Raw genomic sequence first — 14,692 nt, forward strand, 5'->3', positions numbered from 1 at the left:
GACTTTTTTGAAACAGTCACTAAGGCCATTGATGAGGGTAAGGCAGTTCACACAGCCTACCTTGACCTTGCAAAAGCCTTCGACACAATACCCCACTCGGGCATCATAGACAAACTCACCAGCTTAAAAGTAAACCCATATGTCACAAAATGGGTTACAAACTGGCTCAAGGACAGAACCCACAAGGTCAGAATTTCTGGAGCCATGTCAGACTCTAAGCCAGTCACAAGCATTGTCCCACAGGGCTCAGTCCTGGGACCCCTCTTGTTTGGCATTTATTTTTCCGAGGTGCAAGCAAACATAGGAGGATTGTGGCCGACAAAGTTCGCAGATGACTGCAAACTGGGCGCCATAATTGATACTCCAGCGGACACAAGCATCCTTCAGAGAGGCCTCATAGAAACGGATAATTGGTGCCAGAGCTATGGGCTTAAACTGAATGCCAAAAAATGTATAGTCATACCCTTTGGGAAAAACAAGGTACCCACAAATTACCACATAGGTGGTAATCCATTAAGTACGGAAGAGGTAGTCAGGGACCTAGGGACCTAAGTTGACAGTAACCTCTCATTTGACACTCACATTGCCAAGGTGGTGAGGAAGACCTTCTATATTGCCCACCTTATCATGAAGGGATTCACATCTAGATCAAGAGAGGTCATTGTACCCCTGTACTCTTCTCTTATCAGGCCCATAATTGAGTACAATGCCCCATTTGGGATGCATCTTACCCGACACCTGCAGCAGTTGGAAAGACCCCAAAAGTTCCTCACCAAGAGGATAAAGGATCTCAAACATATGTCATATGCTGCCCGGCTGAAGAAACTCCAGCTCTATTCAGTCGCATACTGCCTACTCAGAGGTGATCTATGCCTGACGTACAAAGCCATGTCCAATCCAGAATTAATGGACATGCTCCACCTCAGAAAATCCAAATCCATCAGAGCCACAAGAGCAAGAGATTTGAACCTCAACACAGAAATAAATAGGACATACTGGAGGGACAGATTCATAACCCAGAGGCTCCCTACACTCTGGAACAGAATCCCAGTCCATGTTAGGCAGAGCCCCTCACTGACTCTCTTCAAGAGAAATCTCGATGAGTGGATGGGGGATCGTAGGTTTACCCCAGGGGTCATCTCTGTGTCACTACTGGATAGAGGCACAGTAAACTAAACCCTATATGGGCGTAGTATGCTCATCCCAAGGGGTGTCGAAAGCCACACACACTCTGGCTAGGCTTATAAATGCCCTAGGGCAGATAACCTAGTATAAACCTATGAACCTATGAACATATTAACTTAAACTTGCTTCTGTCCAACCTCACTCTCTTCATACATTTCTTCAGAGATTTATCCTCTCTTGTTACATTTTCCTTAGTTTATTAAATTCTCCCTTCTAGGTTCCACTTGCTACATCCTAACTATTGCAAATCAGAGTTCCTGTCCCCAACTATAAGTAATATTCCCTGCTGAAAGTTGATTATTTTCCCCAAATTTTCTTAAGCTCCATAGTAACAGTTTTTGGTGGAATATAAACATGCCATAGTAATCTTTCCCCTTTGTCACTATCCCCTTACTATCACAAGTCTACCCTTTCTTGTGTTTTCCCCCTTGTATCACTATTGGAGCCCTGTTAGCAGTCTGTACTATTACTCCCATTTTCTTTTGTCTGTGATGTCCTGCTGAATATCCCTTCTGAAATCCTTTTTGTAAAATTCACATTTCTTTCCAAATGCATCTGTTGCAGCATTGCTGTTTGCACTGCAAATTTCTTATTATAATTACTCTTTCCTTTTTGTCTGTAGCCACAAGTCCATTTACATTACAAGATAATATGGATAACATAGCCATTATGATAAAAAGCTAGTGCTCCCACCTGTTATACATGACAGTACTTTTGAATAGGTATTTCCAACTTTTGTCTTACATGCAGACTTTTAACGTTTGGCAGGCTAATCTTTTATATAGCTGTTTATTATTTCCATTTGAACTTGTGTCACATTTTTTAAGACTTTCCTTTTTAATGAACACCCTCAAACAAAAAACTTAATACATTTTCACAGCACCCCTATCCCTATACAAACATAAGTGCATCTTCAAAAAACAATTGCCCCATACTGCAGCATCAGTCATTACCTAACCTAAAATTAAGATTACCCATGCTAAATCACACATTGTAGCTTGTCTTCCCACGTGCACTGATTGCTCTAGGTTCTTTACTTATCTCTGTTTCCCTCTTACATATGAAAAAAGCACTTGTATGCTTTCTGAAAACTAACTTTTAGTCCTAAGGAAAAGTGAACTAGCTGTCTTTAAAACTAAATTGTGCACTGCACTGTTAAATGCATTAAAGCGTTAAGGCTTTTAGTGATGCTGCTATCTCTTATTTTACTCCCTGTAATTTCAAACTTTTTTTCAATGAACTGCTTGCCATTCTACCTTTAAATTTTGCATTTCCGTCAGCAAATAATGCTCAGAACTTTTAAAATGAATTGCTTGCTCCTGCAGACAGTTTGTCTCCATGTAAAAGTAGTCAGTAGTGAGAAAAAAAAAAGCAGCTAACAACTCTGCAGATGCACAAGAGAATCTTTAATTTCACTCAGAACAGAATGTACCTCTGCCTTCAGCTGCAGACTTGACTCTCAGTGAGAACATCTGTTAATGGGGAAAAAAAACGAATATATTTGCAGATGGAAGAAACTTGGCATTTTTCATGGCTTTCATCATTTTTATTTTTCAAGCCTACATGTTTACAAAAGCACTTGTTTATAGTGTAAGCCTAGTGCATTGATCTAGACATCCACCCTTGTAAAAAAATTACTTAATTCTGCATATGATATAATCAGTGCACTTCTACACTCCCCCCATCCCAGCAGCCCAAGATCACAACATATTAACTTAAAAGCTGCTTCTGTCCAGAATTTCTCTTGTTATACTGTACAGTCTATATTTGTTACATTGTAAAGTACGTGTTTACTTTGATTTCCTTCACACTTACAACACTCACTGAAGACTGCCCTCCAAATGTATAATACCCTTAACTACACACTATATAATAAACTGCTTTGCTGTGTAAAATGCAGTTTGTTAAGAAGTGTTTTATAAAAATGCTAATAAGAGCAAAAAAATGGTTTTACTTTACTTTTTTCCTTTTAGTGTCCTTTCAAACATTAATGTCAATGTAGGGTATATACTTGACTTTGTTAAACTTGTGAGTGGACTGTAAACAAAAATCCAGTCTTTCTTCGCCACTTTTTCTTGCAAAGCCATATTTGACAAATATGATTGATGCTTTATTGTCTCCCATTTTTTTACTAATTTTATTGTTGCTAGTGGTCTTCATGACCATCTCTGTCTCCCAGCACCAGACTCTGGTTCAAGTCCAAGGTAACTCTGGTTCTTCTAGTCAATTCCTGAGCTTTTTTTTTCTGTCTCTCAAGCATTTTCCTTTGGAACTTTGAAAAAGGTTTCACTGGCAAAGTGTCTGGGCTTTATTGTCAAAGAATGAGATGGCTTACTTTTTGTTGGATAAACTTTTTTTATTTCTCTCTTAGCCTGTTCTTCATCCAAAAATGCCTTTGATCCTCCAGGAAAAAATATTCTGAAGACAGGCGGATACAACAGCTTTGATCTCACTCATTCCTCTTTTTATTACCCTGTTGTTTGGGATACATTTGCTAATCTTCTGCTTAGTGTGCAGTGCATAGTCATTTTCAACAAAAACTCTGCTATCTCCAGTTTTCAATACTTTCCCCATCTGCCAGAGTTTTGTCAAGATTAACTCTTTCTGCTGGTTTGATTGATTCTTTATTAATGTAGGTCTTGGCTGCATACCAGTTTCTCTGGTACAGCAGAAAGTCTCAGGCTTACTATGTGCACTGTCTCTCCTGATGCTACCATTTTTTTGAAACTTCTGTTCTTGAGAAGACTCGTAGTCAACCATCCATTTCTTCATTTCAGCCTTTGATTTTTTGCAGTTTTATTAGTTCATCTGAATAGCGAGTTAGTTTTTATTTTTACTACAGTTTCTTATTTGAGTTGATGTATTCCTCATTTTCACCACCTATGACTATATTTTGATTTATTTTTCCCTCTAAATTACTGGAAACCATCTGTTGTACCAAATCTGAAGCTTGAACTGCTTTTTGCTAAATTGCTGCAGGATTCTTCCCAGCCAGTGTTTTTATTTTTCACCTTTTCTGCTTGATTTTCTTTCAAATTCTCGAAAGTACTTTGCTAGCATGTAGGCAGTGTACTTAGTAGCCAGTAACTGAATTTTACCTGAGCAGACAATATCACTTGCTTTTATTTCTCCATTTGTTCTCAAACTGAGAGAGCTGAAATTAAGCTGTTGATTGGTGTGCAGCCATCTTGAAAGTCAATGTTTTATTTGTATGTTGGTGAAGATTTGGAGGTATTGATCATGTGGAGAAATGAGAGGTCCAGGGCAGTCAGATCTTTAATGCATGGATATTCTTAAAAGTCTAGATAGGGATAAAGCTTCCAGCTCTCTTGGTAGCTCATGGACTTCAGACCTTTGATTTTTTTTTTTTTGGTTAAGAACCTTTGGGATCTGTATAACTGTTGGGCTGTATCACACTAAGCACAATATAGGGTATGTCGTAGTCTGTAACTGACCTGATCACTGCTGAGTATAAGGAAGTAATTACCTCTAGATCTTGATAATATTCTTTTTGCAATTACCAGGGATGAATACAGAGATTTCCTGACAGCCATTATTAAAAGAGGAGCTATCAACCCAAGTATCTAGGTCCCCCATCTACATTTTCACTTAGTCAAGGTGTGTTGTCTAGACAGTATGTTTTCTTATTTGACAGCTTTCGTTCTTACATTGTAAAAGATAAAAATACTTGAGCATTATCTAAAATTTCTGCAAATATTAACCAAAGTTTAAAAAAATAGTTGCAGGTCCAGTGTTGCACAACTAAATGTAAACTTTGTAGTGCTGTAGGTCAGGTTAAGAGAGGAAATGTTAACAGTTGTCATTTGACAGTTCAGTCATTAAATACACATAGAAATGAAACTTTCGTTTTGTACCAAGGACATTTATGGGCTTTAGAAAAGATGTGCGTGGTTGGATAATTCATGAGGCCCAAAGTAGATGTTCAAGGGTCTACATCAGTTCATCACAATGCAGTTGCAGAGAACACCGGATCCTCGACCCTCATTCAGAGAAAACTGTTAGAGCGATTTGCTGAATTTAGTGAGGGCAAGTAAATACTTGCCCTACAGAACAACTTTGTCCTTTTATCCACTGTAGTGCAATCTCGGAGTTGGTGTATATAGTTGGGGGCGAAGCAAGTACCCACTTGTATGGGTTCGATTTATGAAACTGTCAGTCTGTTGCTCTCAGTAAATTCAGCGAATCGCTGAAATTATTTTTGCCGAATGAGGGTTGACGATCCAGTGTTTGCAGCAATTGCTTTGCGACAAACTAATATAGACCCGATGTTCAACTATCAGTAGTAACAGAACACTTCCCAATTAACAATTTGACTGCATCTGCTTATGCAGAATGTTCATGGCACTGTTGTGGTATCTAGGTGAATTGGCCCAGCTGAAGAACCTCCTTGAAAAAATAAAAATTTGTGCCCCTATTTTGCTTACTGGCGCAACTGAACTGACCATTAGCTATGTAGAAAAACATCTCTTCAATATTACCTTTCTCTTGGAAGTCTTAGTAAGATTCAAAAAAACTAAGAATTAAAGAGGAAGAGTCCACCTTTTTTTAATTTTTGCAAAAAGCAGCATAAATAAAGTTAAAGCCTTTTTCCATTAAGATGACAAAACGTCAGCCTCATAGAAAATTGCCTTTTCATTAGCAGGTATAGCTCAGAGCTTACAGAGCTGATTGATGTGCAGGAAAGCTACTGACTTCTTAAAATTCTTCTTAACCTTTGGATGCAAATCAAAGTGATCTTGGCACACAGTGTCATTTACTGTTTTTCCTGAGACTGTTGCCATCATTCAGCATGATGCCACTTTTATAGCAAGCCATTATGGTAACTTAGTTGTGATAGAACTGGCATAGCAGCTGATGAGTCGGCTACACTGCTTTAAGTCTGACGAACTGAGATACTTTCTACATGTGAGTATAGCTGTTAGTTTATTCATGGCTAGAGGCTGAGAGATAAATGGGTGCGAGTATAATGCCTATGGTGATGGTTGTCCCATTTATCACATGGGCCTGTGAGTGGAAGAACAGGGGAATGGCAATAACCTTCCATCTAGGAATCTTAGAAGTGTGTACATGAACAAACCGAAATGTCTGGTTTCCTCTTCCCTTTTGTGGCCAAAACATCAGTTTCCATTTGTATTTGACCCTAGACTAATAGAGTGCAAGCAGGAAGAGTGAGCGTGCTGAGTTGTTTCACTTGAAAATGAAAACGAGCTGAATGTATTGTTAGGAAAGGAGCACAAAAACAATGTGAAGGTGTGTTGTAAATAGTTATAGCAATTATGGACTTAGATTTACTCCAGAAAATACTGACCGCACATTTATAATTAAGTAAATAGTTATGTTCCCTCAGCACCAACTTTGCCAGCTTTGAGTAGATTTAACTGTTTCTGTCAGTTGTGGCAGGCATTTGCGTTTATTAATGATGCAGTTACTAAAATATTATGTGGTGTGTGAGTTAACTACACCAGCTGTCGGATGACCTTTTTAAATCTTCACATTTTATATTTAATAAACATATGCCAACAAGATACATCCTGTATATATATGTGGTGGCCAGCAACAGTTGTCCCTGCATTCATAGTAAGTATAATTTCAGACCCTGATCATTGGAAACCAGTGTAGTAGTATATGAAGTAGTGGAGAGGATAGTAACGGATCTGATACAAGAGGTACTGGGACCTGGTAACTTTATTGTGACTTTGTGAATACCTTTGACATAGTTCCACATAAGAGTGTCATTAAATGCAAACAAACACATTAATTAGTGGGTCAGGCAGTGGTTATGCAAGCCAAATGAGTCACGTCCACTTGGGAAGTCTTCTGTCTAATCCTTTGAGTAAACAGCAATGTCCCCTGTTGCTCTCTGATAAGTCTTTTGCTGTTGAGTACTTTTTTTCTCGTCTAGGAGTACTCTGGTTTTCAATATTTGTATCCATTCATGTAGTCTTTTCTCCACTTAATCTGGTTCAAAATTGGAGAGAACTGGAGCCTTTGCTGAGTGCAAGATGGAGGAACTTATCCAGAATGCAATGCCAGCCCAACACAGGGCACACACATTCACTGTTTGGATGTTGAAGAAAAAGAATACCTAGTGAAATGCCGCAAAGACTCAGCGAGGACATACGGAATCTATATAGAAGACATCCCAACCAAGAAAAAGAAAATCAAAAGCTAAGACTGTTCTCTGTTGCATACCGCTTTCTCAGAGGCGATCTCTGTCTAACGTACAGAGCCATGTCCAACCCAGAATTGTTGAACATGCTCCATCTTAGCAAAACCAAATCTACTCGGGCTACATGCTCTAGGGATATAAACCTCAACACAACAATGAATAGAACATGCTGGAGGGATAGATTCCCTTCGCAGAGACTTCCCTTACTATGGAACAGGATCCCGATCTACATAAGACAGAGCTCCTCACTATCACTCTTCAAGAGGAACCTTGATGAGTGGATGGGTAACAGAAAGTTCACACCGGGGATCACACCAACAGCACTACTAGATAGGGGCCAAGGGTACTAGCTGCTAGTACAAGGGTCTAGGGAACTACTAAAGGGGCGGTGAATACCGCACAACGTGGCTGGGCTAATATATGCCTTCGGGCAGATAGCCCAGTACCAACCTATGAACCTATAAGAACAGAACTGGAACGCCAAACATTGTGAGACAGCAATTGAAAACTGTACCTCCCTGCCCCCCCACACTAAATATGCAGGTGACTGTAAAGTTGTTAATATGATTACATCTTCTGTAAATGTGGGTCTGCTACAAGAATGGTTAAGAAAAATAACTAAATACTGTAAAACATAGGCTGATCTCTGAGCACCAGGAAATGTAAGTTTAACATAGCAAAAAGTATGTTAGTTTTATTACTGACTGCACAATAGAAGAACAACCACTAAGAATAGGCTGCCAGATCAGAGACCTAAGAACAGTAGCAGACAATTCAAGTTTGTGCTCATGTGGAATAGCCCTTATATAATCAAAGCAATCTGTAGTTGAGACAGCAAAATAATTGACTTCCTGCACATGTAATGTGTACCATCACTGAATATCCTGCAACCTTGTTCACTTCAAAATTAAACTTCTGAGTCAGTTATTGATATAAAGACAAGTTAAGCATATTATTAACATATTTCATGTGAGCTGTAGGCCACAGTTCTTCCACCATGTTCACTGTTTCCCTTTTGTAAATAAAATTATGGTAGGCCTCGTGTCCTCCATACACTGTGCCAGGTGTGTTGCACAGCTAGTATGGTGGCACATACTGTGCCTAACTTATCGTTTGCTGTTCCACAATGACTTAGCCTGTATCATGAGAATACCGTGTTTCCAGCAGTTCTTGTTTTGCAGTTTGATGCTGTCACCCCTTTGCATAGGCATGTAATGCCACAGGCCGTGGGTGTCATCATCCATTCATCACTTTTATGACAATTTTTGCCTTGCACTCCTGCAGTACTTCATGTAGTCCTCATCAATGTACTTGGATGTGTACTTAGCACTGTTCACCATTCTTTCACTTGACTGACTACCTGTGCCCAGTGACTTTACGATGTAAAGTGTATAATGTCATCAGTGAACAACCTTGTCATTTGCCTGTCTGCAGTGATCTGCTGTTTCCTCTTGTAACCATAACAGGCATGAAACATGTTACGATACAGAGGAAATTTAATCAACATTCTTGTTTTGGGACCAAAGGGAAATGACAAAATTATGTAAAAATTGCAGTTTCTTTAATGTTAGTAAACTTTTCATACCAGTTATATTTGGCTGGGTTTATTTTAGTGTCTCTTACAAGTGTAGGATTAAATAGTGAAGAAAGATTAATTTGAAACAGGCAGCTTTGTGCATGCAAGATTTTTAAGGAAATACATTCAGATGTTTGTGTAAGTAATTTTTCATGTAAAATGTGTAACACAATTTTAACATTTATTTTTGACTGAACTCGTTTTGTGATGCTATATGCCTACATGAAGATGGAATAAGTAAATAATACAAAGTAATTTCTAATTTTTTTATTCATGTACTCTGTACAACTCTAAATTTAGCAGTGCTTGGTTAAATTTAAGTTTTTTATACTGTTTGGCAGTGTTATCTGACTTGAAAACTGTGTTAACAGGAAATGCCACATACACATCAAGAGAAGAGAAGGGAGCTTGTAGCAGTGGCTGATGATGGTAAGTCTCTGGTATGGCATTTGCCTTGAGTCTGATGCTCTCATGTCTGATTAAGGATAGGAGTAGTAAATGTTTAACTAGAGAATTCATATTTTCAGATGCTCCTTCTATTCATAAACCACTTACTCTTATTTGTGTTTCATTCCAGGTCATCTGTCACCTAGAACAACTATATATATTGCTATAGAGTAAACAATGGATATTATGTCTCTTCTGAAAATACCATCAGTCTATTTGTATGTATGTAAGCAAAACAAATGGCAGTAACAGCCCTCGGTAAAGTAAAACCAATAACCAAAATACTAAAACACCACAAGGGCTTGTGCCCAGGACAGATCCAAAAGGTGATGTCCAAAAGGTGATCAGTAAGACAAAATTTTCCAAAAAAAATAGTTTTATTAATGCAATAAACACCCCTGCTAAGTGCTTTCATCCAGTAAATGGGACTCCATCAGAGCATGGGTGTAAAGTAAAACAGTCTGTATTTAAAAGTAACCCCAACCAATTAGAATATTCAAAACATAATTAATATAATTAATAAAGTAATTAAAGTACAAGATCTTAGTGACAACTTTCAAGGAAAAAACATTAAACATTAAAAAATACCATAAAAATATATACAAAATGTATACAAACATAAATAGTTTTATTTACTTATTTTTACATTTGTTTACCGGGAAAGTCCGACTGGACACAGGTCCTTTTTCAGGGGATGCCCGGGGAGAAAACCTCCAGTTATACATTATAGAAGCCATACAAAGAAACAAATACATGGAAGATATAAAAGGACACAGAAAAACAATTAAATGCTTTGCGAAGTGCAATACCTGGGAAGTCTAAATTTACATTTACGATGTACTTATAGCAGTCTGACATTTATATTTACAATGTAGTTATATCAGGTGGATGAAGAGCATTTCTTATTCCTTGTGATTCAGAGAGATAGCGCTATCAAAATAATTCAGAAGAGCATTCTAGATGTTCCCATGTTGCATTGATGTTCATCGGTTTCACTGTTGCAGTCATTACAATAGGGTTATCCTGTTGGCAGGCTACCCGCAGTCAGCCTGAGTTCCAAAGTCTAGGTCCGGCGTCGGTTGCTGTCGCCTCCTCCCTGATGTCAGTGCGCCAGGAGTATAAAAGATGCAGCCAACACCATTTTCTTCAGTCTTTCTTGCTGCGTGGTGCCCGAAGCAAAAGCAGTTCGCAAGTGCTGGTTGGCCGACTCCTGAGATTTTCAAATTCTAATTTCAGATCCAAAGTCTTCATTAAAGTACTTAGGTACCCCGTTGGGGAAACTTTTTTCTTGCTCCAGACTGATGTCAGAAAAAGTTAATAATTGTATTTCTTGTGGGAAGCAAATACCTCATAAGGATTTTCATTCTTACTGTATTTCTTGCCTAGGCCCTGACCACAACGTTGCTAGTTGTCGGTTTTGTGCTAGATTTAACCAACGCACTATTAAGCGTCGGTACGATTTTGCATTTCATTACTTTGGCAGAAGATTCAATTATATAATGCCGTTGGAACAGCCGACTACCGGAGTTTATAAAAAGCGTAAAGAAAAAGAAAAGGACAGGCATCCGAGGTCCAAAACCGACGACGAAGCTTCTGCTAGGCCTGTCGCCGGTTCTCAGTGAGGTGCTTTTGCAGCCCCTGACGCCCGCTACCTCAGAGCCACAGGCCACTTCTGACTCCCATGTGGAGCCGACTAGGCCACTGGAAACTCAAGGTATTGGACACTCGGAAACTATTCCCTCAGATGGGTCTGGAGCCGCTGAGCAGGCACTGGCTTCTGAGGGTGTTTTCAGACCTACACAGTTATATGTAAAACCAACTTCAGCTTCAAAGGCAAAGACTAAAGCAGCTCTAAAAACAAGTACAGCATTCTCCTGGACAGGCGTCTATGCCTAAAACACAGATGCTTAAAATGGCCGAAGACCTAATTACTTGGATCAGGGGTTCCCATTCCCCTCCTGATAAGAGGCCTAGGCAAGAGATAGAATATGAATCTTCAGATCAGGTTTCCATTTCCTCTGACTCCACTTCTGAACAGGAATATTCCCTTCCTCCCTATGAGGATTCTGATGCTGAAGAATCTATCCCTTCAGCCTCTCCTCCTGAGGATTATTCTTTTGGGTAAACCCTGCATACTATGAGGGAGCATTTCCATTGGGAGAGCCAAGATTACTCAGAATCCAAGAAAAGGCTCAGAGACTTCCTTTTATTACCTCAGCACAGACCCCTTGCTATTCCTCCTGTTTTAGACATTGTAGATGATGTATTTTCAGAGTCCGGTCTGTCTCCTGACTCTCTACCACCAGCTCCGGTTAAGCCAGACAGATACTACAGAGTTCCTGAGTCACATAAATTTCTTTACAAAAACCCTGCTGCTGACCCATAAGCTATTTCTCAGGGTCCCAAGGGGGCAAGGCTTCCACTGCAAAAAACCCTATCCCCTCTGATAGGGATTCAAGGGCCCTGGACAGATGGGGGAACAAGATTTATACTTCTGCTACCTTGGCTGTAAGAGCTTTAAATTGTCAGTTTCATATGCTTAAATATCAGCAATATCTTATGTCACTGCTTAAACAGAAAATGTTGGCAAATTCAGAATGTGCAGAAAACAAAGAAATGCAAGAGTTATTGCATGCAGCTGAACAAGTGGGAAAGCAAACTTTGCAATGTGGTTTTGATTCTCTGGAGGCCTCCTGCAGGGCTGCAGTTACAGGTTATGTCAATAGGAGGCATGCTTGGTTAAAAGAACAGAATCTGCCCAATCATGTTAAAGCAAAACTATTAGATGCTCTATTACAACATGATACCTTGTTTGGTGTTAAAGCAGAAGAGGTGTTGAAGAAAATGGAGGACAAAGCTAAATCTATGCAGACAGTGAAGGATTTCTTACAGGTACAGCCTCCCAGATTTAGCAGGAACTGGCTTACAAAGAATTGGTCCTTTCCAGTGTCAGACAGGCCACAAAGAGGCAGCTCACAGCCCCAAGGCTCATACAGGCCTAAACAATGGGGTGCTTCTACCTCCAAAGGTGGAGAGGAAAAATCACAGCCATACAGGAAACAGTCTCAATGACTTCCCCCTGCCAGCACCAAGCACTTGTCTTCTGGCAGCTCCTTTAGGGGGAAAACTAGCACTTTTTTTTCACAAAATTGGCACATGATCACCCAGGACAAATGGGTCTTAAATATCGTATCTCAAGGATACAGGTTCCACTTTCACAGCCTGCCAAGGCCGAACGGTATGCCAGACCTGCCACGCAATCAGTGGGCAGAGGCACAAAAACAAGTTTCATCTCTCATGGTCATGAGAGCCATTCAGCAAGTACCACAGCAAGAGCAGGGACAAGGATTTTACTCAAGGCTATTCTTGGTACCCAGAAAGGACAAAACCTGGAGACCAATACTGGATCTGTCTATCCTAAACACATACCTGGATATTCCAAAATTCAAAATGTTAACTCTGCAGCAGCTTCTGCCCATGCTGGGCAAGAAAGCTTGGCTTGTGACTTTAGACCTAAAAGAGGCATACCTGCATGTCCCAATCAGACAATCATGCAGAAGATACCTCAGATTTATAGCTGGCTCAATGCACTACCAATTCTCTACACTGACTTTTGGCTTATCTACTGCGGCCATGGTCTTCACAAAATGCCTGGCACCAGTAATTGCATTTTGCAGACAAAGAGGAATACAAATATATCCTTACTTGTACGACTGCCTTATTCAAGCAGAGAACAAGGACATCCTACTACAGCATGTGGCGTTTGTAAAAAGATTACTAACAGGTCTAGGGTATACAGTAAATGAAAAGAAATCAAAACTCGTACCCTCTCAAGAGATAATATTCCTGGGTGCAAGCTTAAATACAACTGCTCAGATGGCTTATCTCACGTCAGACAAACACAGACAACTGACTACTTATTTCAAAATGTTGGCAACAAAGACCCAGTTATCTGCAAGAAAAATTCTGCAGGCTTTGGGCTTCATGGCATCCTGCATACTACTAATTCCATATTCAAGACTGCATATGAGGAAACGTCAGTGGTATCTAAAAAGAGTTTGGACTCAACATTGCCACAGCCTGGAAACAATAATTACACTCATTCCCTGCCTGCAACAGGAGTTTTGATGGTGGGCAAAAGCCTGTCACCTCAACACGGGACAGCCATTCACCTTACCCACGGTCAGGCAGACAATGACAACAGGTGCATCAGATTATGCCTGGGGGGCCCATATGGCAGGAAGATGTATTCAGGGCACATGGTCCGCAAGTCAAATGCATCTACATATCAATCAAAAAGAGATGCTAGCTGTTCAGAATGCCCTGACGGCCTTCAGGGATATACTTCATTCAGGACAACTACTGATAAAGACTGACAATACTACAGTCATGTGGTACATAAACAAGCAGGGGGGGGGCACGCATTCCTACCCTCTCTCTAGACTAGCCATGAAATTGTGGGACACAGCGCTGACTTACCAAGTACCTCTGCAAGCACAATTCCTGCCAGGAAGGATAAATACTCTGGCAGACGAACTAAGCAGAAACCTAATGGATCCCCATGAGTGGAAATTGGATCCACAAGTCTTCAGCATGATAACAAGGAACTGGGGATGCCCGGACATAGACCTATTTGCCTCCCCTCAACTGCCAACTACAGAGATTTTGCACAAGGACTTATCACAAGCAAGCATGGAAAGTGGATGCTCTATCTTTCAGCTGGAAAAACCTAACAGTATATGCCTTTCCTCCTCTGCCTCTCCTCCCCAAGGTACTCCTCAAGGTCAGACAAGAGAAGCCAAAAGTGATACTGATTGCCCCAGACTGGCCCCACCAGCACTGGTACCCAATCCTAAAGAGCTTGTCTCAATGCCCAGCTTGGACATTACCTCAAATTCCTCACTTATTGACCCAACAAGACAGTATGATACTGCACAGCCAACTCAGGACGTTAAACCTGGCAGCATGGTGAATAATGTAACCATTCAAGACACACCTCTCTAAAGCAGTGATGGATGTTATTTTGGAGGCCTGGAGGCCTAGCACCAGAAAATCTTATGCAGAAAAATGGAAGTGATTCTGTGCTTGGAACCAGGCACAAGGTATTGACATGACTGTTCCAAATGTTCCTCAGATTTTGCAATACTTAACTGAGAAGCTGGATAAAGGCCTTTCCTTTTCATCAATTAAAATTCATGCCTCTGCCATTTCAGCTCATTACAAGACAGAACCACCTATTTTTTTCTCATCCATTACTAAGGCAGTACCTCAGAGGGGCCAAAAACATAAGACCT

At 40.2% G+C, this 14,692-nt stretch overlaps 1 protein-coding gene across 1 annotated transcript in view; it reads left to right on the plus strand.

The window, feature by feature from the left end:
• LOC122811243 (tumor necrosis factor receptor superfamily member 10A-like) overlaps window positions 1-14,692 on the plus strand; it is a 1,311,615-nt gene that overhangs the window by 1,209,196 nt on the left and 87,727 nt on the right. The window contains exon 9 of the mRNA XM_044082955.1: window positions 9,323-9,380. Coding sequence (XP_043938890.1) covers window positions 9,323-9,380 — 58 coding nt within the window. The remainder of the gene's footprint in view (window positions 1-9,322; window positions 9,381-14,692) is intronic.

This window comes from Protopterus annectens, chromosome 9.part0 (assembly GCF_019279795.1).
Source record: "Protopterus annectens isolate FY-2018-M chromosome 9.part0, PAN1.0, whole genome shotgun sequence".
Classification (NCBI taxonomy): domain Eukaryota; kingdom Metazoa; phylum Chordata; order Ceratodontiformes; family Protopteridae; genus Protopterus; species Protopterus annectens.